This window comes from Gorilla gorilla, chromosome 12 (genome assembly GCF_029281585.2).
Source record: "Gorilla gorilla gorilla isolate KB3781 chromosome 12, NHGRI_mGorGor1-v2.1_pri, whole genome shotgun sequence".
In the NCBI taxonomy this organism is placed as follows: Eukaryota; Metazoa; Chordata; class Mammalia; order Primates; family Hominidae; genus Gorilla; species Gorilla gorilla.
This window is the reverse complement of record NC_073236.2, coordinates 59,215,780-59,242,646: the sequence shown is the minus strand read 5'-3', so window position 1 is coordinate 59,242,646 and position 26,867 is coordinate 59,215,780. Positions and strand designations below refer to the sequence as shown.

The 26,867-nt window shown below is 41.1% G+C and overlaps 1 protein-coding gene across 9 annotated transcripts in view; it reads left to right on the top strand.

The window, feature by feature from the left end:
• Positions 1-26,867, top strand: part of CTNNA2 (catenin alpha 2) — a 1,198,185-nt gene that overhangs the window by 1,071,100 nt on the left and 100,218 nt on the right. For all 9 annotated transcript variants that reach the window (XM_055378924.2, XM_019021073.4, XM_019021071.4 and 6 more), the window contains 2 exons: positions 24,066-24,158; positions 24,984-25,140. In XM_055378924.2, the coding sequence (XP_055234899.1) occupies positions 24,066-24,158; positions 24,984-25,140 (250 nt within the window). The remainder of the gene's footprint in view (positions 1-24,065; positions 24,159-24,983; positions 25,141-26,867) is intronic.

Genomic DNA, 26,867 nt, shown 5'->3' with positions numbered 1-26,867 from the left:
CTGTTCAAGAGGGCTGCTTGGGGAGTGGATAAACCTCAGCAGAAATATTGAGGTATTACTACAATAGGGGCTGAGGCAGGGGTACCAGGTGAATGAGGATGAGATGCACTGGCCCTCAGTGAGAGAAACAAATCACTGATGAGAAAGCCAGCTGTGAGCACCCACGAAGCCCTGACAGCGCTTGTGCTGGGGCCGCGTCCCTGTGTAGTGAGCAAAGATGTTCCGACTTCCCCTTTCTTTTCTCCCTTCCTCTACCTAACCCTGGAGACCAGTTAGTAAGTTGAGGGAACAGGATTTGAGGCTACCAAGTGGAAGAACAAAAGAGAAACTGAATGCCTCCTCGTACCTGCTATACTCGCCAAAGCCCCATCCAGGGAAGGAGATGGGAGTCTTTATTTCCAAACAAAATGCAAGTTTTAACTCTTACATGGAACTCTATGTAGAATCATTGCTCCCTGGTCCCCCCCCCCAGTTGCTCACATCCTAATCCCTGGAACCCATGAATATGTTACTTCATGTGGCAAAGGGGAATTAAGGTTGCAAATGGAATTAAGATTTGCTAATCAGCTGAATTTAAGGTCAGGACATGAGCCTGGATTTATCCAGGTGGGCCCAATGTAATCACAAGGGTCTTTATACGTGAAAGAGGGAGGCAGGAGAGTTAGAGTGATGCAAGGAGAGAAAGACTTCACTAGCCGTTGTTAGTCTTGGAGATAAAAAGGAGCTATGAGCCAATGGGGGCAGCCTCTGGGAGTTGGAGAAGACAAGGGAACGAATTCTCCCCTAGAGCCTCCAGAAAAGAACATAGCACTGCTGACACCTTGATTTTAGCCCAGTGAGCCCCATTTCAATCTTCTGACCTTCAGAAATGTAAGATAAATTTTGTGATGTCCGAAGCCATTAAAGTTGTAATTTGTAACAGTAGCAGCAGGAAATTAACACACTAAATAACTAAATCAAAACTGCATTACTTCAGAAGAAGCAGAGAAGTCATAGGTAGAGAAAGAATTAGCCTCAAGGAATAACTTAAATGAAGAGAGGGAGATCAAAAAATGAAGTCACTTTAAGAATATATAGCCCCAAGTGGTTTCTCAACCTAACAGTTACATATCTAAATCAGGTTATCTGTATATTTCTTTCTAGAAGCTCCCCACAAGGCCAACCTGGATCCTGTGTTTCTCTTAAGTGGGTTTTGCATTCTCTGGTTCGGAACAAAGGTCATGTCCAAAGTCCATATTCGGTAACAGTTTTCATGGAGCTCTACTCATTTGCAGAGAGAGTCAGCTCTGTCAGGGTGATTGGTAGTTAGTGTGAGCCTCAGCTGTTCTCAAGGATCCTCAAAAGAGAGTCTTAATGAGTGCTGCAGTCTTCTGTAGCAAGAGGATGGGGGCTGTGATGTGTTTGAGCAATAAAGTTGGAGATCCAAGTTGGGGCCAGACAGTGGAGGACTTCAGATACTGTAGAAAATAGATTGCATTTAATTTCAATAATTAGAATGTGTGTTGATAAACATTTGAACTGTGACCATTGCATTGAAGGGGTTAGGAATAAAGCAGTTAGAGATATCTTGCAGTTAAAGGTGACAGGACTTTAATTGCTGAGTAGGAATCTTAGTTTTCTCTCCTGGAGATTTTTGTCCCCGCCCAAATCTCATGTTGAATTGTAATCCCCAGTATTGACGAAGGGGCCTGGTGGGAGGTGATTGGATCATGGGGATGGTTTAGCACCATCCCCTTAGTGCTGCTTGTTTAAGTGTGTAGCACCCAGCCCCCACTTCTTGCCAGCCACGTGAAGACGGCTTGCTTTCCCCCTCACCTTCCTCCATGATGGTAAGTTTCCTGAGGTCTCCCCAGAAGCAGAGGCCTGTACAGCCTGCAAAACCATGAGCTGATTAAACCTCTTTTCTTTATAAATTACCCAGTCTCAGGTATGTCTTTGTAGCAGCGTGAGAATAGACTAATACAATATGTCATTAGCTGATAGTGACACTGAGCAGGAGAAGATGGGGCCCTGTGGTGCATATGTTTTGTGGAATTCATGCATTTGGGGTGATTGTGCACTGCTCAATTGGAACTATCAACCAACTCAGAAAATTACATAAAGGTAAGAGTGAGAAGCCAGAGTCTGGGATAATGAGTTATGTATTTTCAACCCAGTAATGAAAATAGGGTCAGGGTGAATGAGATCATCTAACAAGGAAGTATTGAATAGGTGCCATACCTGTGTATTAGAGGAAAGCATTTATTTAATGAAAAAAACCACTTGTAGCAATCTTGAACGTGTCAAGCAGCCTCAATGGGAGAGCAGAATTCAAATACATGGGTGAGCAGAAAGGAAAGTGAAGTTGTAAATGCAACAAAGGCTGAGTAAATATGAAGTCGGTCCCGGTGCATGGAGAGAGGCAACTTTTCATAGAATAAGAAGAGATGTCTATGAGCTGTAAATTGAAAGAAGAAACTCCGTATGAAAGACTGGGGCACTGGAAAGGGAAGCAAAAGGAGGAAAATGTTAGTGATTTGGTGATAATGTTAGGCCTGCGTGAAGAGAAAGTTATAAGGTAGATGGAAAGAGGAAGATAGGCTACCACAATTCCTACTGCTGATATTAAACCTAAATAACAGTATTTATGCCACCATGGGGTCTTTTCTATTGCAGTCCTGAGTCAATGATGGGGCTGGGCTCTACAGCGAGCTCGGCTCCCCTGTTGTAAGGGTGTAAGTGGTACATGGACATGCAGCCAGCAGCTTGCACACAGGAGGGGCTGGCGTCTGTTGTGTTCTCAGTATATTTCATGCTAAGGTTAATACAGAAGAGGCAGGAGATGGTCCCTGACTTTGAAAAGTTGATAATGGGGAAGGCAAGTCTTCACAGAGGACAACATTTTAATATAACCAATCTTGATACAAATTCTTCACACTAATGTGGTAAGATTTCAGAGTGAGGGAAGATTACGTTGCCATATTTAGGGGAAATCGGTTGAGGAAGGCTTCCTAGATGATGTGAGGCATGACTTTGACCTTAGGATAGGCAGAAGTAGAAGGGTGAATCATATAAGCAAAAGCATAGCATAAGACTTTTTGCTCTTGGAGCTGAGGAGTTGTCATACCTGCCTATGTAGTCCTAACAAAAAGCATAGCTGCTGGTGGGGATGACAGGCCTTCAGATGTCCTGCAGGGAAATAGCTGGGGAGAGGGACTGTGGCATAGTGGGAGGAGCACTGGTTTGGGAGACAGATCATTGAATATTTCTGGCTCTGAACCTGACCATTTAGGTGATCAGGGGAGATGTACTTCACCTCCAAGTGTTCTCATCTGTAAATTAGGGGTTAGAAGAGGTACCTCATAAAATAGTATCTTGTATATCCTCCTCCACATTCCTTGTTCTCCTACCTTGAATATATAATAGTGGGTGTACACTTTCCTTTTCAGAAGAATCTGACTCCGCCTACCTGCTCTTTCTCATTTTCTTCTGATTCATCTTCCAAACAGGTGTGCAAGTGCTCTTTAGGTGACATTTGCCCAGTGGTCACTCACCTGCTTAAAGTTCTGCCCATTGCCTACAGGTGAAAGTTGTTATAACATCTTTGGTGCTGACTTCCATCCCAGCCATATTTTCTGCTGACTCCCCTCTTGCAGACTAGTCACGTTGAACTACTTGCCAATCTCCAAATACCCCAGTCTCTTTGGCCATGGCTCACATCCTTTCTTCTTCCCTAGAATAGTCTCCCTACGCCACTAGCCCCTAACTTTTGCCATTACCTCCTTCCCCATCTTAGGGTCTGCCTTGTTGTAAGCCTAGGGACCTGTGTATCTTTGATGCTTTTCCTAAACAACTGCCCTCATACATGCTCTCTCACACACACAAAAATGCTCTCCACCCACTTTGTGGTCCCACTCTGACAAGCATAGATCTCTACTCTAGCACGTTTGTATTTGACTTCATTCGCTCTTTTATGGTCTGTATTATCTCATTAGGTGTCTCCCCCTTGCCACCCCCACCTCATACTTTTAAGTTTTTATTTACATAGGTTTTTGGGGAACAGGTGGTATTTGGTTACATAAGTTCTTTAGTAGTGATTTGTGAGATTTTGGTGCACCCATCACTGAGCAGTATACACTTTTTTTTTTGTATGACTTCCAGAAGCTTGTGTGGTGATTGATTAAATGCGGTGAGTGAGTGAATGAAGTAGAAGACAAGCAATGTCTTCTCACTCTTTCCTCCTCTGGTAGTTCCTGTTTGTGCTGGGGCAGGATTGCACAGCTAGAGTTTTTTTTTTTAATAGCAATTTTTGCTATCGTGCCTCCCCAACACACACAGTCTCAGGAGTCCTCTCCTGCCTGGTTGGACGGGCTCAGTGTGCTCAAGAGAGAATCCTTGCCTGGCCGCTGGAGTCTCATAGGGCAGGTCCCGGAAGTCTTTGGGGCCTCTTTCAATCTCAATGATTTGGATTTCCCTTCTGTGTTGGTGATACCCTCTCCAGTGACTGTGAAGTAAGGGAGAAATAACTACTCTGGTCAAGTTCAGCGACTCTGAATCTGATTTGGCTTGTATCTGGGTAACTCTCAAGAGCAGGACTGGCCTCAGGCAAAAAAACAAACAAACAACAACAAAAACCCTGAATTCAGCTAAGCCTGACTTTCCAATTTCCCCCTCACCCATCTGCTCTCTACCCTCAATATCAAACGTTTGCTTTTGTTTTCTCTCCTATTGTAGCCTGTCCCTTGGAAAATGTATTTTATGCTAGGGTTTTTCTGGAGGGGCCTTGATCACGCTCATCAAGTCAGCTTTTCCTAAGCCCCTCTTAAGAGAGTGACTGTAACTGGAAGTTGAAAAGCTGCCTCATTGGTGCTCCATGATCTGTAAGGATAATGACTACCTTACCCACTGGCAGGATTGCATAAGGTGCAATACGTGTGCCTGGGACCTGCAAACAGGCTCCAGGTTCAAACATCGGCTCTGCCACTTATTAGCTGTATGATCTGGGCAAGCTATTAGGTTGGTTCGAAAGTAATTTCATTTTTTGCCATTGAAAGTAATGTCAAAAACCACAATTACTTTTGCACCAACCTAATACTCTCTTAGCTTCTGGTTATTCATCTGAAAAATAAAAAAATCTGTTTTTAATGTTTGTGGTGAGCAATAAATGAGCATCATATAGGGATCTCTAGAATGTGCTTTGAAGTTAGGCCACTATAGTTCAAACCTGCATTTTCTCCTTACTCTGGTATGACCTCAGTAAATCTACTGAACTTCTCTGTGCCTCGATTTTCTTTTTCTTTTTCTTTTTTATTTTTTTGAGACAGAGTCTGGCTCTGTCACCTAGGCTAGAGTGCAGTGGTGCGATCTCAGCTCACTGAAACCTCCACCTCCCGGGTTCAAGGGATTCTCATGCCTCAGCCTCCTGAGTAGCTAGGATTACAGGCGTGCATCACCACATCTGGCTAATTTTTGTATTTTTAGTAGAGATGGAGTTTTGCCATGTTGGCCAGGCTGGTCTCGAACTCCTGACCTTGTGATCTGCCCACCTCAGCCTCCCAAAGTGCTGAGATTACAGATGTGCGTCACCACGCCTGGCTAATTTTTGTATTTTTAGTAGAGATGGGGTTTCACCATATTGGCCAGGCTGGTCTCAAACTCCTGACCTCAGGTGATCCACCCACATCAGCCTCCCAAAGTGCTGGGATTACAGACATGAGCCACTGTGCCGGGCCTCTCTGTGCCTCAATTTTCTCATCTATAAAATGGGAATGATAATGATAGTACCTTCTTCGTATGGTGTTCTGAGGATAAAACAAAAAAAGAGCTGATAAAAAAGTGTTTGCACAGTTAAAACTTACACATTCCAACTCTTGCGTCATTTCAGGTACTGTGAGAATTGAATAAAATAATATTAGAACTTTTGAAAATACCTTAAGCACTGCATAGGTATCCAGGATTTCCTTGAATGCAAACTTCTCTAAGAATCCTCCAAGAACTGTGGAGTTTTAAAAAATCCTTTTGTCACCCTTCTAACGTTTTTTGAAATTTGGGAGGTAGTAGAATATGGTCATTGTACAAATTGTCTATGGACATGTCTGCATTTCAGGGGAGAAAATTTGAGCACTATGACACAGTTGATGGCACCACCCTGAGTGCTCAGGAAAATGTGCTTTTTGTGTCAAAACACAAGGTCTCACTCTTACCCAGAATATTCATGAAAGATGATAGTAATTAGGACTTTCTAATTAAAAGTGTCAGAAAAAATTCACAGATAACTCACTTTCATAGAGTTGTAAGAAGTGATGACATGAGGATAATTTTTTAAAAGGAAAGCAAAGCAAGTGTAGTATGGGGGAATTCCTGTTGGCTGGACTTTAGAAAACAGGGCACTATTTGTCAAAAAGTGAAGCGTTTGTGGTAGGCCTGTGAGTCTCAGACTTGAGCATGCTGTGGAGCCAACAGAAGGGCTAAAAACACAGATGACTGGGCCCCACCCCCATAGTTTCTGATTTCTGTGTATCCGGGGTGAGGCCTGAGAATTTGCATGCCTGATAAGTTCCCAGGTGATGCTGATGCTGCTGGGCTTGTGTTAGATCAGTTTTACCTGAAATCTGCTTTATCTTAAGTGGCAGCTGGGGAGTCTTTTAGAAACAGGAATTGTCAGGCCCATTGCAGAGCTCTGGAATCAGAATCTTCTGGTGAAATGTACGTTTAGCAAGCACACCGGGTGATTCTTATGATGGGGCAAAGTTGGGAGTCATTGGGGGAGAGAGAACATCTCTGAGGCCTCTCCCTGGTTGGCCTCTATAAAGGAGAAAGCAAAGCTGATGGACCCAGACTAATGCCTTAGAAGAGAAAGAGGCACTCATTTACTTGGAAATACTCTAACTGAATTTAAAGTAAATTTAAATTACATTTCAAATAGGGAGACAGTTCTCCACCAGGGCTGCATATTAGGATTAGCTGGAGAGGCTTAGAATGCCCACGCCTTGTCCATACACAAGGACAAGTACATCAGAATTTATGAGTGTGGGTCCCAGGCATCAATATCTTTAATATTTCTCAGGCATTTTCAATGTGCATCCAAATTTATGAATAACAGAAATATAGAGGCTTGTAACTTGGTCTCCATTTTGCAGCAAATTAGCTGCATGACCAAGGGAAAATTTTCTTATAATAGAATAAATTCTTCTTGGTAAATGGATGGAGATGTGGGGCACATGAGAAAGGAAATGAGAGTTTGTTTGGAATAGATCAGTGGTTCTCAACCTTAGCTGTATTTTTGTTGTTGTTTGTTTGTTTGTTTTGAGATGGAGTCTCGCTCAGTCGTCTAGGCTGGAGTGCAGTGGCGCGATCTTGGCTTACTGCAACCTCTGCCTCCTGGGGTTCAAGCAATTCTCCTGCCTCAGCCTCCTGAGTAGCTGGGACTACAGGCACCCACCACCATGCCTGGCTAATTTTTTGTATTTTTAGTTGGGATTGGGTTTCACCGTGTTAGTCAGGGTGGTCTTGATCTCCTGACCTCGTGATCTGCCTGCCTCAGCCTCCCAAAGTGCTGGGATTACAGGCGTGAGCCACTGTGCCCAGCCCTTAGCCGTACATTTCTAACAAGCCCCCAGGTATTGCCCTTGCTACTGGCCTGTGGACAATGCTCTGGGTACCAAAGCTGCCGTCCAAACTGTCTCACACTGAAATGTGAGCCCAACTCCACGCTTCAGGCATGATCATGAATCTCATGGGTCCTACCACATAGAAGGTGCAACCCCCACCAAAAAAATAAGTAAATAAATAAATAAAAATAAAAATAAATTACTCATTCCAGAGAGGGCTTTTTTCTTCAAAGTAGACCCTTTGGGAGTTTTTGCCCAGATTGGAGGGCTGCTGCCTCTGACATGTTTTTACACTGATTCTTCGTGAGTCTCTAACATATTCTTTGCAACATTCTCAAACTTTGTAGCTCTTCAGTCCCTGAGGACAGATTAGACTTTTGGAAAAGCTGTATCTGGTGGAATAATGAATGGTGACATAGGGGTTATGTAAACATAAATAAACAAGTATTAAGAGATGAGAAATTAAAAGATCCTTCTCTTTGAAGAACACAACCAGAAAGGAACTTGGGAAATACGAGCACAGATGGCTTCCTTGATCAGAGGCAAAGATTGCTGGGATTGGAGCATCTGGGGCAACTCATGTCCTGGTGGGCAGGCAGACAAACACCAGAGTAGTTTTTATAGGTATACCATCATACTTTGGGGTCAGCCAACTTTTATTGGTAAGAATAGTAACTATTTTCAGATTTGTAGGCCACATAGAGTCTCACAGATTTTTCTGTATGTAGGTGTTTTAACCGCCCTTTATAAGTGTAAAACCATTCTTAGCTTTAAAACCATACAAAAACGAGCCACTGGCTATATTTGGCCCATAGACATAGATTGTTACTCACAGTTTATAACTAAATACCAATGGAAAAGTATATCTATGTGTACATAATCTGTTGTGAAATAATAGGTATTAAGACATTTGAAAGTTAAATTTTCTGTCTTCAGGGAATGCTAAAACAGTAATTGCAATTATTGCTTATTTAACTAAGCACTTACATTGATGAAGACCTCCAAATATTTTTACAGCCCTCTTTTGTTCTCTCCCTTTCTCTAGGTGCACCTGAAAAATATTATTGGTGTTCACACAATGAGTATGCTTGCTAAACTTGGATCCCACAAAAGATTGCAGAGCCTATTTGAGGCAACAGCCTGGGGTTAAATAACAAAACAGCCAGCCTCTAGAGCACAAAACTAAACAGAAGCAAGATACATAGAATTTCATTACTTGCTTCTCTCTGGTACTATTAGTCAGAACACCAACTTTAGCTTTATTTCACATAGCAGATTGAAAGGTCAGACTGGCCATTCACCCAGACTGATTCAGCTAGGGGGGTAAAAATGACCTACTGAGGATGAAAGTAAAACATTTCACTTGTAGAGAGTTGCTAAGGTGAGGCACATTTGAAGGGCACCATGGGGATTGGCCTGCTCCTACGGGTGTTGGTTACAAGCATAACCTTGGCTCGGAGTTTGTGTACACTTCTGAAAGTGCAGCTGAGCCTTTCATCTAGACCTAGCCATGGTCTCCTGAGAGCCTGAAGGTGAAAGCAAATGCATCTGTGGTCCACTACTGGCCATGGCTCTGGACTGTGAGGGATGCATCTGCTGCCCAACAAGGCAGAGGTGGCTACTCGAAGGTCACCTTGGAAAAAAAGGGACTCCATGTGGCAGAGCCCTTTCTGAGAGGGTTCCCAGGTGACGTGAAATAACCCTCCTGCCCACCCTCTGGCACTGCTCTGCCCTGCTTTCTGAGCATCATGGAAATGTTAGATTTCAGAGCTGAGCGAGGAGCTGTTGCAATTGCAGCCCTCAGTAGCAGCTTGTGGCCCATAAAAGGAAGAGTTGTAGGGCACTCAACAAGGGAGCTTCCAGCTTGGGAGAGACTTGTGAGAGCACTGGTTATCAATGAAAACCAGGAGGCCCTGTCAGACTGTGTATGTGTTTTGCAGGACACAGACAGGAAGAAACTAATAGCTGCAGGTATGATGAAAGTGGGGAGACCTTCCTGATGGGTTAGTGACATTAGATAGCCAGGAAACGTTGTTCATAAGTGGTATTAAGCAGAGGAGAACTTGAAGCAGGTGTCAGGAACCAGAGTATGAAGTCATATAAAGAAAGCAGAACTGGGATGAGCCTGACCACGTGGGAGGAGGATTTGAGAGTATCAGAGATGGTGCTGCAATACTTGGATGGTTTTGATAGCACTGTTTAATGAGCCTAAGACAGCAGATATGGAGAACCCTTTGATTTTCCCTCTCTGATGACTGAGGGATCTGGCCTACAACCTGGTCTGGGAATGGATGGGATTGCTCCCAGGGGAAAAGCATGGAAAAAGGGAGCTGTGCTTTGCACCCAAAGAAGCTTGAACTTATACACTAAGGAGAGAATTAAAACTTCATGAGAGAACATGGGGGAAAATGCAGTAAAGATCTGAAATAAAAGAAGAGGTGGCACTAGAGCTCAGGTAAGATGGAGTGAACAGGTTTGAGGGGTTGAGCTTGGAAAGAGTCCATGAGGCAATGCAGGTAATAGGAGGCAGGGGTTACAGGTTCTGAGGGCAGGGAGGGAGCTGTTAAGGGGAATGAGTTGGTTCAAAGGTCATTTCTTTAGTCAGTTCCCTGGTGCGGTCAAGGACAGCTGTCAGGTTGTCTCCCCTACCCCATATTCCCATTGCTGTGATTTACTTAGGAACCCTCTGGAGTTGTGACACAGGTTCCCAGGACTTCTCCTTCGGGCAATAACCATTGCAGTGGCCAGACCAGGTGTTTACCAAGGGGCCAATGAGGACTAGTACCTTCTATTAGATATACTTTAGGGCTTTGTCTTGGGCTACCCATACAGACGGGTAAAGCCAGGAATGGAGCAGTAAGTGATAAGGAAGTGGATATCCAAGAAGGATACGGCTACAGATGAAAGGCTGCAAAATTGGCCTCTTGGTTAGAGAGGCCTCTAGAGTGATCCTCCAGTTTCAGGAAGAGGTTGTTGATGGTGCTACATTGAGAGGTAAGCCAGATGGCAGTACTGACTCAGAATTGCTTCTCTGTTCACCTGCAAACTTCTTTTGTCAATGTTTGGGATGGTGGAGAATATCCTAGAGGTCCTTCTGGGTCTTCTGCTCCATGCCTATCTCCTCCTGGTTTTTTATTTGTTTGTTTGTTTTCTGGCCCCAGAACTTAGTGCTTTAAGGAGACCTGGGAGGGGCACATATTTTTATTCTTTAAGAACCTATGCCCCTCCTCGATCCACTTAACTTTGATTTTACTTGTGTCATAAGTACTATAAGTTGATACTTCTCTCATTTCCTGCTATGACGATGCTTTGGCATATTTGACAGATCTGAAAAAATTAAATGGTTAAATCTGACCAAGCTTTCATCTAAACTGGGGGTTGGCCATCTTCTTCTGTAAAGGGATAGTAAGAGATCTTGGCTTGTGGGTCATATGGTCTCTGTCACAACTACCCAAATCTGCCATTGTCATGCAAAAGCAGTCATAGGCAACATGTATAAAAGGGTAAAGATGTGTTCCAGTATGACTTTATTTATAGAAACAGGTGGTCAGAGGAAGAAAAGACCAAAGAACTTGTAGATAGGGTTGACAGAGTTTAAGGAAAAAACTCCTTGTCCTTATGTATTTCCCCAAAAGCCTGCCTGGGGAGCCTGAAATTTCAACAGTATATGGCAGTCCCCCCTTATCCATAGTTTTGCTTTCTGGAGTTTCAGTTACCAGTGGTCTGAAAATACTAAATGGAAAATTTCAGAAATAACTCATACATTTTACATTGAGTGCCATTCTGAATAGCATAATGGAATCTTGCACCCTCTAGCTCCATCCACCCTGAATGTCAATCCTCCTTTGTCCAGCATATGCACTGTAGAGGCTATGTGCCCCTTCGTCACTTAGTATCCTTCTTGGTTATTAAATCTGCTGTAGAGGTATCCCAGTGCTTATGTTCAATTAACCCTTATTTTACTTAAAAATGGCTCCAAAGTGCAAGAGTAATAATGCTGGGATATTGTTACAATTGTTCTATTTTATTACTAGTTATTGTCAATCTCTTACTGTTCCCAGGTTATAAATTAAACTTTATCATAGGTATGCATGTTCAGGAAAATACATTATGTATATAGGGCTTGGTACTATTTGTGGTTTCAGGTATCTGCTGGGGTTCTTGGAATATGTTTCCCATGGATTAGAAGGAACTACTGTTTGGTTTGTGTGTGTGTGTTTTTAAAGCTCTAAAGGGCTCAGGAACATCTTAATTAGATTAAGGTGTTATATTACCTAGGAGAAGAAAATATGACCTTAGTGAATAGTTACTTTGATTAATCAATTAGCATCTTTTTCTAGGTAAACCAACAGTGATAAGAAAGAGCTGTACCCCAGAGCTAAGGGAAGATGGGAGCAGGAGGTAAGAAAGCACCCATGACAGGGAGGCTGCCTTGGAACTACATTTATAGCTGCTGTTTACAAGGTCTTGGACAGGGAGCCATGGGAGCCACAAGGATGAAAATAAAAATACAATCATTATCCTCAAAGACGTGGAAATTTAGTTGAAGATACATGATAGCTATGTGTATATCTTTGATTTATATATCTAATTCCATGTGTGGGCATCCTCCATCCATATAATAAATAATGGATAAGACAATAGTATGTGGTAAGTTGCAATGGGTAGCACAGCCAGTAAGCCTGAAGGTGTTTGGAAGAGATCTATTTCTACTGGTTGTGTGAATGGGATGCCTTCAGCAACACGTGGATTTTGAATTGAACCTTGGAAGATTGCTAGTTTAATTGGTGGAGGCATCCCCTCCACAAAAAAAGAAGACAATGTGGGACATAAACTGGGGACTCATGACTGTTTTCCTTATTCTGTGTGAAGCAGGCTGTAGTCACAGATCCAATATTGGTTAGGATGGTTAGATTCATCCTGCATTGTGGATATGGCCTTGACTCCACACTTCCACTTGTCATCTGGAAATGTAAGAGACCAGGTTTTAGAGAATAGCTGCACTTACTTATTCATCTGGATCTTCATTCTGGAAATGTTCCGTGGCTTCTGTTAAATGTCAAGCACCGGATGGTTCAGTGCAGCCCTCCTGCATTGCTAGAGATGGATCCTGGAGTTTTCATCCTGCTAATATGCAGCCCACATATATGAAGGTCAACATGTTTTATTCACTGGAAATAAGTTGAGATTTCATTTACTTACATGAGATGCTGAAAACTAAATAATAGTGGAGAGTTGCAAGATTTTAGTTCCTCCATGTAAAGATGGAGAAAACAAAATCCCCTGATGCCTTTAGTAATTAAAAGGGCATTACATTCCCGGCATGGTTTAAGGTAAGACATGATAAGCCTCTCCTATCCTTTTCACATAACCACACATTATTGATGAGGCAGCATCAAGAAGGCATTAGGTGATGCTTTATTGCATTATTTTAAGCCACTGAGGTTTTTATATATGAAGGGTATAGATTTATGCTGAGTGATTCAGCTATGAAGCGGGCACATCAATTTGTTCATGAATGTGAGCTGGTGATTACCTCCATTAAAGTCACCAGGGCAGACTGATCACTTTAATTTGGGCAGAGGCATGGAAACAGCATTTGCTAGTGGTGTGTGTATCCCTAAGAACACAGGCAAAAGAGCTGCTCTTCATCCCAGAAGAGCTCTAGAAAATGCAGATTTGTATTTTTATAGATGTATAACTATAGTCAAGGGTACAATGCCTGGTGGGACCATGAACAAATTTCTTCATTGTACCATGTGGCAGGATGTTGTATAAGGTTCACTTGATATTAGCTGGTGTATGCTAATTTGATGATAAACTTATTCGATTAACTGATACAGAAAAGTTATACTTCCTCCTAATTCTAGATCGTAGAACTCAGTGCCCTCCTATGTATGACTAAGTTATGACGAATTGAGTGGTCCTCTATACAGCATGAAGAGAGTTTGTGGGAGTTAGTAAATTCAAAAAATTGGAATTCAGCAACTGTGATCCCAGATACGTGTGGAGGGGTAAAGTAGGGATTCTGTCCTGCAAGAATTCAGTCTAGCTGGGAAAATGTGAAGTGGCTACTTGAGCAATCCTGATTTGCACTTGTGGTTTATAGAACGAATAGTTAGAAGGACATTCGGATGATATGTTGGTGGAGAAGTCAAGAAGAAACAGTGTTGAGGAATATGGGATGCAATGCTGGTAGCACTGGAAAATTGGCAATTCACTTATTCCAGGGACCTTTCAGCAAGGACTATGGTCACAGGTAAACAAGTGCCATAACAGTTTTCCTGATGCAGAAATTTCACTTCTGACAGGGGCAAAAACTGGATGCCTAAAGATGTGTATTACTTTGTTTTTGGTAATAGCAAACATTGGAGACTCCCCTAAATGCATGACAGCAAGGAATTAATTTACCAAACAATGAGGCAACAACATTAGGGAATCTTATTCAATCATTAAAAAATATTGGTTAGAAGTGTATATAAAATCTATAAAATATTTGGGATATAACAGGTTGAAATAAGCAGTGACAAAAAGAATTATAACTTGAGAATTGTAACTTTATACAAAACTGAGGGATAAACTACGCAAGTGATCACATAGAGCTCCCTTCAGTTTTTATCATTGTCTTCCCCTTGTTTCTTTTGTAATAGTCATCACAATATAAACTTTTAATGCCCTTATTACTTTGTTAAATTCTGTCTTCCCACCAAAATATAAGCTCATCTAGGGCATAAGTAATATTTTACTTGTATCTTCCATGTCTGTCGTATATAGGCACTCAATATTTATTGAATGAGTGATCAATGATTGGATAATGTCATTCAAATATATTTTCACTTTTATAGTGACCTTTCAATAAATTGCATCTTATGGCGGTAACATTTGTCAAGTCCTTACTAGGTGCTGGGTTAACTAATCTCTTATTGCAACATTGTAATATTTTATATTTATATTTTATAACTGAGACACAATTGAGGCTCAGAGATGCAACACGTCTCACCCAGCTGGTGAGAATAAGAGTCAGAACATAAACCCTGGGCTGCTTGACTGCAAAGGCCAGGTCTTACCAATTATGATTTTTAAAATTAAGCTATATAGAACGACCAAGAGTGCCAGATGCTTTATAGAGGTCATTTAAAACAGAGGCAAGAAAAAGTGATTCCACTTCCTCCTGTCCCCCAGTGTACTTAATTAAGCCCCCAGCTGCTGACATCCACTGAGCATCCTTCCCTGATCAAATTATCCCTGCTGTTTAAGTTTCCTCTATCCTATAGAACTGCAGTGACTGTTAATCAGGCTGATAAACTTATGCCAGTGTGTAGCTGCTCATTTTAAAAGGATTCCTTAATACCTCAGCAGGAAAGAGCGACAACTCCTACAATATTCTTCTGGGCAGCCAGACTTGACTCTCCTCAAGTCCAATTTTGATGGTGGCCATTTAGCCTATTCCTATGCGCATCTTCCTGGAAGCTGATCGTCGAAGGCTGAGCCTGTTTTTCTACCAGCTGCTTCTGTCTTGCCTCTCAAAGGTTTCAGGGAGGTTTATCATTTCCACTGTTACTGAACTGTGAAACTCCATCTGTATTATAGGAGTCATGTTCTGTAGGAACCTTGAGGTTCTCTAGAAGATAGGCATATATGTTAACATCTTCGTGTGTACTAATTACATCAGCACAGATAAATGAATAAACCTTCAGATGGAGACCGCAGCACTTTTCATTGTGATGATAGTTTTAGAGAAAAATGTTTTGCGTGAAATCTGTGCCACCATCCTCTCTGTGGTTTTATATGGCCACGTGACTGACTATAAATTCAAGTAATTCCCCTTGAATTTATTTAAATAAATTCATTTTATTCTCAAATTTACAGTGATGATGAAATATTAACATGAGGAGCAAGTGCTTTATGGACCTTCGAATTGCTATTCTGCTTTATTTCAATAGTGTGTTCTTAAAACACCAATATGATACCTGAAGCTGTAAAAATTAATGAAATGATTCAGTGTTTGGGAGTTGAATGCAGTGAATATTTGCTGGTGTTTCAAACAGAACAGAATCACAAATATTAAAAAATGTAATTTGATTTCCGAGGCCAGAAAAAGGGAAAATGTTCTCATTTTTCTGATGTACTTCATATCACGTTGGAGTTAAATGCCTAAATACTTTATTAGCAGAGGTTTTTAATGTCTAATTGAAGCTCAGCCTTCCAGGCATTTTGGCTTTTCTTGTGAGTGTTCAAACAAGACTGTGGCACTTTTGAGACAGAGCTGCTTTTCTGTGGCGGTGTCCACACAAAACTGAATTGTACAGCCACGATGTAGTTTATCAAGATCTGTGAGCTGTGTGGGGTTTTCTTTGTGTGATTAAAAAACATCTTGCCTTTTTAAATGGTCACTATACATTTTACTTTAACTTCTGGGATACATGTGCAGAATGTGCAGGTTTGTTACATAGGTATACATGTGCTGTGGTGGTTTGCTGCACCTTTCAACCCATCATCTAGGTTTTAAGCCCCACATGCATTAGGTATTTGTCCTAATGCTTTCCCTCCCCTTGCATCCCACCCCCTGACAAGCCCCAGCGTGTGTTGTTCCCCCTCCCTGTGTCCATGTGTTGTCATTGTTCAACTCCCACTTATGAGTGAGAACATGCAGTGTTTGGTTTTCTGTTCCTGTGTTAGTTTGCTGAGAATGATGGCTTTCAGCTTCATCCATGTCCCTGAAAAGAACATGAACCCATTCTTTTTTATGGCTGCATAGTATTCCGTGGTGTATATGTGCCATATTTTCCTTATCAAGTCTATAATTGATGGACATTTGGTTGGTTCTATGCCTTTGCTATTGTAAATAGTGCTGCAATAAACATATGTGTGCATGTGTCTTTATAGTAGAATGATTAATAATCCTTTGGGTATATACCCAGTAATGGAATTGCTGAGTCAAATGATATTTCTGGTTCTAGATCCTTGAGGAATAGCCACACTGTCTTCCACAATGGTTGAACTAATTACACTCCCACCAACAGTGTAAAAGCGTTCCTTTTCTCCACAGCCTCGCAAGCATCTGTTGTTTCCTGACTTTTTTTTTTTTTTTTGAAACGGGGTTTTACTTTTGTTGCCCAGGCTGGAGTGCAATGGCATGATCTCAGCTCACTGCAACCTCTGCCTGCTGCTTTCAAGCGACTCTCCTGCCTCAGCCTCCTGAGTAGTTGGGATTACAGGCATGTGCCACCACACCTGGCTAATTTAGTATTTTTAGTAGAAGTGGGGTTTCTCCATGTTGGTCAGGCTGTTCTTGAACTCCCGACCTCAGATAATCCACTCAACTCAGCCTCCCAAAGTGCTGGGATTACAAGCATGAGCCACCACACCCGCCCTGTTTCCTGACTTTTTAATGATCGCCATTCTAACTGGCATAAGATGATATCTCATTGTGGTTTTGATTTGCATTTCTCTAATGACCAGTGATGATGAGCTTTTTTTCATATGTTTGTTGGCCGCATAAATGTCATCTTTTGAGAAGTCTCTGTTCATATCCATTGCCCACTTTTTGATAGGGTTGTTTTTTTCTTGTAAATTTAAGTTCCTTGTAGATTCTGGAAATTAGATCTTTGTCAGATGGGTAGATTGCAAAAATTTTCTCTCATTCTGTAGGTTGCCTGTTCACTCTGATCCTAGTTTATTTTGTTGTGCAGAAGCTCTTTAGTTTGATTAGATCCAATTTGTCAATTTTGGCTTTTGTTACTATTGCTTTTGCTGTTTTAGTCATGAAGTCTTTGCCCATGCCTATGTCCTGAATGGTATTGCCTAGGTTTTCTTCTAGGGTTTTTATGGTTTTGGGTTTTACATTTAAGTCTTTAATCCATCTTGAGTTAATTTTTGTATAAGGTGTAAGGAAGGGGTCCAGTTTCTGTTTTCTGCATATGGCTAGCCAGTTTTCCCAGCACCATTTATTAAATGGGGAATCCTTTCCCCACTGCATGTTTTTGTCAGGTTTGTCAAAGATCAGATGGTTATAGGCATGTGGTGTTATTTCTGAGGTCTCTGTTCTGTTCCATTGGTCTATATGTGTGTTTTGGTACCAGCACCATGCTGTTTTGGTTACTGTAACCTTGTAGTGCAGTTTGAAGACAGGTAGCCTGATGCCTCCAGCTTTGTTCTTTTTGCTTAGGATTGTCTTGGCTATACAGGCTCTTTTTTGTTTCCACATGAAATTTAAAGTAGTTTTTTCTAATTCTGCAAAGAAAGTGAATGGTAGCTTAATGGGAATAGCATTGAATCTATAAGTTACTTTGGGCAGTATGGCAATTTTCACGATACTGATTCTTCCTGTCCATGAGCATGGAATGTTTTTCCATTTGTTTGTGTTCTCTCTTATTTCCTGGAGCAGTGGTTTGTAGTTCACCTTGAAGAAGTCCTTCACATCCCTTGAAAATTGTATTCCTAGGTATTATTTTATTATCTTTGTAGTGATTGGGTCACAATGTATTTTTATGAGGGATGCATATGTTTGTTTTTTGAGATGCAGTTTCACTCTGTTGCCCAGACTGGAGTGGAGTGGAGCGATCTCGGCTCACTGTAACCTCCACCTCCTCAGTTCAAGCGATTCTTGTGCCTCAGCCTCCTGAGTTATTTTTGTCAATTTTTAGCTGTCTTATCAGGAATATTGTCACTCTGCTTTTGGCTTCCTGAGGTGATTATTAAAGAGTTACAGGACAGATGCCAATTGTAATACAAATTCAATTAATGGAGTAAGTTACTTTCTTCAAAAAATAGGCATAGGCTCTCCTTGCTTTTTTGTTGTTGTTGTTGTTGTTGTTATTTCTAGTTCTGCTAATGATATTGTTAATGTTAAGTATTCACATACTTACCAAGTGTGCCCAGAAGAGCAAAAAAAAAAACAAAAAAATATATTCATTGAGCATCTAGAAAGTAGTGCTAAACAGGCAATCGTAAAATAAATCTTGCAGGATGGATAGTTTACCTCTCCATGATGTGTTTACTGATTCTACTTAGCAGCACTGGTCTCTTCTTTTTCTGTAATCCTAAAGTTTTTGTGGTCAGCAGCACACAATTTAATGATGGCTGCTAAGCTTCCTCCTTTCCCTCAAGATAACTGGTTTTAAGGTACTAAGTCAGAAATAGACTGGCCTAGTCTTCTCAGCTTTTACTTCCCCAGATCCATTATGCTCTCAGAAGTTAAGAAGGAGAGCTTTCCTTTCGAACAGATTGGTAGGTATTTAGTACAATTAGCTCACCAACGAGCTCTACCACCTATAGTCATGACCTATTCCACTTTCAGAAATCCCAGATCAATCTAAATTGCTCAAAATTTAATACTTAATGAAATGCTTTATTGTTTTCTAAGCTTCCAGGAAGGCGATTAAATCTCGTGGCTTCAGTTAAGTTGTAAATAATTCAAGAGTGGAGAAGGCAGAGGCGGGGCCCAGTTGAGCAAGTATATCCCATAAACGTTTCCTGCTTGGTTGCATCAAGCAGGTTTCAAAATTCTATCAAATTTAATTGTATTGTTCAACATCTTTGGGGTTGCAATGTATTCATGATCTATTGTCTGCTTTTTCACTCACATTAATCTTTTCAAATGTCTAGTAATTCCAGTCCACCATTCCTTTCCTCCTCCATACTTCCGCTTATCACCCTTTATCATGAGAAACTGACCATGTAGGAGAAAATATTAGCTTTGAAAAAATAGGACATTTACTTTACCACAGTTTCTGATGTTGTAACAGATATCTAGTTAAAGAACAGGTTGTTGAAATCAATTATCAGATACTGGCAGGTGTGGTGGCTCATGCCTGTAATCCTAGCACTTTGGGAGGCTGAGGCAAGTGGATCACTTGAGGCTAGGAGTTCGAGACCAGCCTGGCCAACATGGTGAAACCCCATCTCTACTAAAAATACAAAAATTAGCCAGGTGTAGTGTTGGGTGCCTGTAACCCCAGCTACTGGTGAGGCTGAGACAGGAGAATCACTTGAACCTGGGAGGTGGAGGTTACAGTGAGCTGAGATCTTGCTGCTGCACTCCAGCCTGGGCAACAGAATGAGACTCTATCTCAAAAAAAAAAAAAAAAAATCAATTTTGAGATACCTACTGTGTATAGTTATCTTGGACTGATGTTGTTGAGGTTGAGGTGTTAGCTGGCATTTCAAGCTATATTATTTTTTCTTTTTTGGAGATGGAGTCTCTCTCTGTCACCCAGGCCACAGTGCAGTGGTGTGATCTCAGCTCACTGCAAACTGCACTTCCCGGTCTCAAGCAATTCTCCTGCTTCAGCCTCCTGAGTATTTTGGATTACAGGTGTGTGCCACCACACCCTGGCTATTTTTTGTATTTTTAGTAGAAATGAGGTTTCGCCACATTTCCCAGGCTGGTCTTCAACTCCTGGCTTATTAGGAGCCTCAGCCTCCCAAATTGCTGGGATTATAGGCATGAGCCACTGCATCTGGCCCAAGCTATGTTATTGATTGGAGACTGCCTCAAGCAATGAAGCTAAGGATCATTTGCTGATGAAATTCTAGAAATCAAAATATATAAAACCAAGTTGATAGTCACCACTGGGCCAATGGGTCCAGTGAGAAGCAGAGAAAGACAAGCCAAAAGAAAAAAGGGAAGGTAGGGATTTGGATAGAGCCCATGACCAACTTAAAATATGTAAGCCTGCCTCTGAAGATACTGAAATCCTTAGCATCATATTGGAAATATTTTCAGAATGTTTCCAAAGAAAATAAAGGTGAATGAAATTCTGGGTTTTAAGTGGAATTAAATAGCAGGAGTACGTTGCAGAGTATAGGCTGCCAGACTTTAGGATTTATGGATCAGTACAATTAAAGAGAATAAATAACTGGAGGACTATCAAGAGGTGCCAGCTCTTTATTTTTGCCAAGCATTGCTAGCTTGGTTTCCCCCTACTAAGATTCTGTTGGGTGAGGAGTTAGGCCTAAGGGATAATAGAGTTTAACTTAAACAAAAGACGAGAAAGCAGTTCAAAAGACACACAAAGAAAAGTTTATTTTCACTATGTGGAAGTTACTAGTTAGCGTTTCCCTCTGTTAAGAGTCCAGCTCTTCTGAGCTCTAAGTCCCACAGGGTCGACTTCTGCCAGGTGACTCGCAGTCAGCATAAGTGGGAAGCTCTGCGATCTGGGGAGCCATGCTGTGACTGACAGAGTCCAGTTACAGCACTCTTCATTTGTGCCCAGGTAGGTACCCTCTACTGTCTGCAAGCCTCAACTCCAAACCACACTCAGGTTTCCCTAGCTTACACTGTGCTCCCTGGAGACACACACAGATGCAAGAAAGTGTTTTCCAGAGCTGTTGATATAATACTTTGTGGCTGCTACTTTTTTTCTAAATGTTTTTTAATATGGAAAATGTTAAGCATATCCCAAAGTAAAGAATGTGTAATGAACCATCATACACTGTCACTCAGCTTCAACAATTATGAACTAATGGCGAATCTTGTTTTTTCTACACTTCTACCCATTTCCCCAACCCCAGATAATTGTGAAGCAAATTCCAAACATCAGTTCATCAATAAACATCTTGATCATATAGCTCTAAAAGCTATAGATTCTTTTTAAAAAAAAGTACCATTAGCATGCTTTAAAATAATAATAACTCCTCAGTATCATCAAATGTCTAGTTAATATTTAAATTTCCTTGGTGGTTTCATAAATGTAGTCTTATTTACTTATTTATTTACATATTTATGTATATATATGTATATTATAGTTTGTTTTTTCTATTCAGGACACAAATGAGATCTGTGTCTTTTTTCCGACAGTTTGTAACCATCAGGATTTTTATGATAGCATGTATGTAGTTTTATTTCACATGCTTCTTTTCCTCTTGAATTTTCTGTAAATCGAAAACTGATCCTAAATGGCTGACCTTTTCTTTTTTTGGCAAGAATATTTCATAGACAGTGGTATGTCACTCAGTCAAGAAACACATGGTCTCTGGTTGTCGCTCTTTCTTTTTTTAATGTTAACCACTGATGACTTGGTCTGGATATTATTTCATTAAGCGTGTTGGTATTTTCTTATGCTTTTTACAGAAATGCAAATAATTACCTGATTCTTGGGGCATTTTTAAGTTTTCATATTGTCGTTGTGCTAAACTCTAGCAATTATTCACTGTTTGCAAAAGTGTGATCTCAAGTCTTTTGCACAGCACGCAGGGATGGTACAGGGCAAAAACAGCCATCATCTAAAATTATCACTATTTCATAGAATGAGAGGTTGTTCAAAAGCAGATATAGGAAAAATTTAATTGAATATTAAAAGGTAGAACTTTAAATACATATATCTTTCTAGAAGATTCTCCACTATCCTGATTTTTTTTTTTCCCCCACATGCCACTTTGGACAGGGGAAGCTGCATTCTGGACTCGTACCACAGATCAGAATGTAGGAACCATTGGTTAACACCATAACATTGGTTAACATCTGCTAGAAGGTGAACATTTGTCTTGCCAAATTAAAGGTGAAGCTCAACTGTATTTTTGAGGGCACCATTTATCCATTGTGTATTCCAAATTACTGTCTACAATAAGTTACACTAAGTTTACAAGCTATTGTTTAATTTATTAAATAAACATGTACGAAACACCAATTCTGTGTCATGCACTGAGTCAGGCACTTGGATTGTAAAATGAACCAGAATATAGAATACAGATGTAACAAAGATGAATAAAAATGTGGAGAGAAGACATTATGATATAACAAAGAAATTGAAGTTAAGAGACCTGCATCGTTAGTTCCTGCCCCACATCTAAGAACCTTCCTGCCCATGGCATGCAGTATCTGTGAATGGTCCTAATAAGGCATATGTCTTTTCACACTTATTTTGAAAACTAAGTAAAATAATGAAAATCAAAGGTAAACTATAAACTATAAGAAATTAAATGGTAATGTTTGGAATTCACTTGTCATAATTTCTCCTAGTACATTTTCTTACTGAAATAGATATAATGCATCCTCTTTCTCCCTTAAAAACTCCAAAACCCTATTCTTTACACTAATGGTTTATTGAAGTAGCCTTTAAAAGTATTCTATCACCCTCAACCCATCCCATGTTGCTGATAAGGAAGCCGCAATCTAAAATGTGAAGTGACTTATAAAGATGCCCAGTGGTTGAACTTCCTGATCTCCAGGCCTGTACTCTTCTCACTATGTCATACTGCCTAAGGTTTCTTTCACATTAGGAACTATAAGCATGGGTGGTACATTCTAAAATCCTAGGGCATTCAGGAATGGGAGGAGAGCAACCCAGTATTGGAGACTAAATATAAGCAGGATACCAAAAAGGCAGGTGGCCACAAGACTCCAGGGATTCTCTCTGCTAATCACTTGTTCTGTTTGCTCCATAGCTCCTACCCCTTGCTGTCCTTCTTCTCTTCTTTGACTTTTCATATCCCCATTCTTGTGTTGTCTTGATACCAGCCTGATGGGACTGATTGGTCTTTTGATGGTGGCTTTGTGGCTGTTGACCTTGGCTAATCAATCTCACCTTGAATTACCAGCTCTCCTTCAAGAGAAGGAATAACAACAAGTTGAACCCCTTGACCTGGGAACTTGAATTCAGTCCAGCTGTTTGGGGTAGCATAGTGTTCCTAAAATTCAAATTTGAATGTCTTGCTTCCCCTTCCCTCCTTGGTTCCTGGCCCCATCCATCTTCAGAGCCAACTGTTTGAAGACGGAAGGAGCCAGGAACCAAGGAAGAGGGGAAAAGAAGACATTCAAATTTGGACCAGGAACCAAGGGGGGAAAAACCAAGGGGGGGAAAAAAAAAACTGTTGGCTTTGAAGATGGAAGGTGCCAGAAAACAAGGAGGCCATCAAATTTGAATGTCTTTATACTAGATCTGCACATTGTAGTTTACTATATATTCCGCCATCGTGTATTGAATGCTACGAGCATTTTTGTTACATTGCTCATAACAGCTGGCCTCTAATAACATTTGAGTTGGCTATTAGTGGACTAAAATTTTCAGGCAGATCGGGTATTTTGGGGGCAGGACACCATAATTGTCAGCTTACTATGAGTCTCTCAAGCCCAAATAATTGCCTGTAGCATTCTTCTCACTCAGCTCTACAGGGTCAGAACTGAGTACTGATACGGCCAAGATCACAGGGTTTTGCATTTGATGATGAGTCTTAGGAGGCTCCAGAGAGTGTAGGCGGATCAAGGCAGTTCATAAGAAAAAACAGTTCAAAAACCCTGTTAAAACGCAACCTTGTATATGCTTGAGAGTCGTGAAATGCCTCTTCTGACAGAAATGCCTAAATTAGCATAAGAAGTAGTACTAGTTGGTTCTACATGAAGGCCAGGGTACCCTTATCTTATTTCTGAAAGAATTCTCCTGGAAGAGACATCTGCCAGAGAAGGTATAAGGCGGAGCAACAGTATACTTTCCCTTTGCCCCAACCTAATATTCACTAAAATCCTCTTCAATACAGGTTGCCAATTTGGCCTGTTCCATCTCCAACAATGAAGAAGGGGTGAAATTAGTTCGGATGGCAGCCACCCAGATTGACAGCCTGTGTCCCCAGGTAAGCCTCATTCACTTTGTTTCAAAAGCCTGTCAGTGACCTTCTCCACTCCAGCCCTTGTGCCTCTCCTTTTCTTTCTCTATTTCCTTTTGCTGAAAAATGCTACTCATCATTTATGAGCTGTTTCAAGTTCTACCTTTCTCAGAAAGAATAAACCACGCCAGTCTCTTCAGAATTACCATGGCAGCGGCCAGGCATGGTGGCTCACACCTATAATCCCAGTGCTCTGGGAGGCTGAAGTGGGAGGATTGATTGAGGCCAGGGGTTCAAGGCCAGCCTGGGCAACATAGACTCCATCTCTACAAAAAAATAAACTAGCTGGGTGTGGTGGTGCATTCCTGTAGTCCCAGTTTACTGGGGAGTCTGAGGTAAGAGGATTGCTGGGGCTCAGGAGTTCGAGGCTGCAGGGAGCTGGGATTGTGCCACTATACTCGCCACTCCTGTTGACTTTGTTCTATTTGTTTTGGGTTGTGATTTAAATGTTCCATATCTATTTACCTTGTCTCGGCAGCTAAATCATAAACTTGCACATGTGGAAAGCAAGAGTTGCATTTCTGCTGTATCTGTGCTAAGTCATGAGACTTGTCCAGTAAATACTTTTTGAAACCTGAGGCAAACTATTATGTCTTAAAAAGAAGCAAACAAAAATTAATGGTAGTTGAAAATCTACTTTATCTTTTATGTGTTTGATTGTCCTTCTGAAAACCAAGAACCCGCTTATCTGTAGAACGTACAGGGTGCATGGTTTTAACGTGGTCTTTGACCGGCTTATTCCTCTTTTGAAGTGTGTGGTCATCACGTCCCTGGATTGTTTCCAACAAATAGGTCATCAATGCCGCTCTGACACTGGCTGCCCGGCCACAGAGCAAAGTTGCTCAGGATAACATGGACGTCTTCAAAGACCAGTGGGAGAAGCAGGTCCGAGTGTTGACAGAGGCCGTGGATGACATCACCTCAGTGGATGACTTCCTCTCTGTCTCAGGTAATCATCACAAACAGGTCCCTTACAAGGCAGCTGGAGGAAGGTAACTGAATGAGATAAGGAATGTCACGCAAATGTCATGGATCTGTGTTTCAGGCGCACTCCTTAGATCGTTGAGCTTTTTTGATCATCTCTGCAAATGTGATTATAACACCCTCTTAGATGCTTCGGTGTTTATGTTATTTCAAGACACGGAGTCAAGGCATTAAAAGGGAATATATTATTTAAGGTGGCTTATATTCCTTTTTAGTGTTTGGAGTTTATAAAGCAGGATGGCCTTTGATGTATCTGAATCACTCGTAAAAAAGGGCCAGAGAATATGGGATTCATTAATCTACACAGTTTATGTCTTAAAAATAGGTGATCAGTTACTCCAATTTGGCTATGTTAAGTTTTGTTTTGTTTTGTTTTGTTTTTTTTCCAACAAGTGAAGGTTTGTGATAACACAGGTAGAGATATCAGCCACAGAACTTACCCCTTAGCAGGGACTTGGTAGCTATCAAGGCTTTGAGCACTTGTCTATGAGGTTGTAGAAGGAAGTGAGTGAAAGAAAATAGAACTGCTCATCACTTGAAATTATAACTTTCTTCTTTGTAAATGAAGCCAGACTGGAGGATGCTAGTAGACATGAATAACTGCAGAGACAGTCTGACCTTTAACAGGACTCACAGAGTCCATTTCAAGATTTGTCTACCAGCCAGCAAATGGACATTTTTCCAAATGCTTTTGACCTAACTTATTTGGCCCAGTTCACCTGGAAGAATCTCTGTGAGGAGGAGGTCACTGGAAACATCAGCCTTCTTTGTGAGGTGTTAAAAGAGCCAGCTGACCCTTGGAAATTCAAATTGGCCAGGTGTTGATTCTACACAGGTGTGTGGAACTCACACCTACTGACTCAGGCAGTACTAGCCCTGATGACCTGCTGGTTCTTGGCTGACTGAGGGCTGAGGGAGACAGTGCATCACTGTTGGTGGGAACCAGGCAGACAGGACCTCTGACTGCAACAGTGTGGAAGTGATTTCTGATGGGGGCTGTCATGTTTAAAAAATGTTTCTAGGTGCAGTCTTTTCTTTTCCGGAAGAAACATAATAAATTCCCACTGGGGCTTGTCTGAGAACTGTGTAGTCAAATCTGTAGATTTGATGGCTAATCAAAAATCCAGCTTTTCAATGATGGGGCAAGCCAAGGCAGATGGGAACACTGATGTAACATGCGGCCTGTGACTAGAATTTATCTTACTCTCTGCTGCTTGATTTAATTCTCATCAAAATTCTATAAAATAGGTACTACTAATTCTAGGTTTTGTTTTAAGAAAACTAAGTCATTGAGAGGGTAGGTAACTTGGCAGAGATGGTATTAAAATCCAGATCATCCTCTTTTCAGAAACTATATAATTCTCAATATGTCAAGATAGAAAGGAAATTTCCTTTGGTGCTTGCTGCTTTCATTTCAGCTTCCCTTTCCCACCTCTGGCATTCTCATTCCAATCTCTAATCCCTTTCAGAAACCTGTCTTGTTTTTTATTCCCAAGGTCTTTGTTTTTGATGACTTGTCAAAGCAACTATTCATTTAAATATCACCATATCTAGAGCTTAGCTGATAAAAGAACTCAATATATTGTCATTTCTGCTTTTTTTTTTTTTGAGATGGAGTTTCACTCTTGTTGCCCAGGCTGGAGTGCAATGGCGCGATCTTGGCTCATAGCAACTTCCGCCTCCCGGATTCAA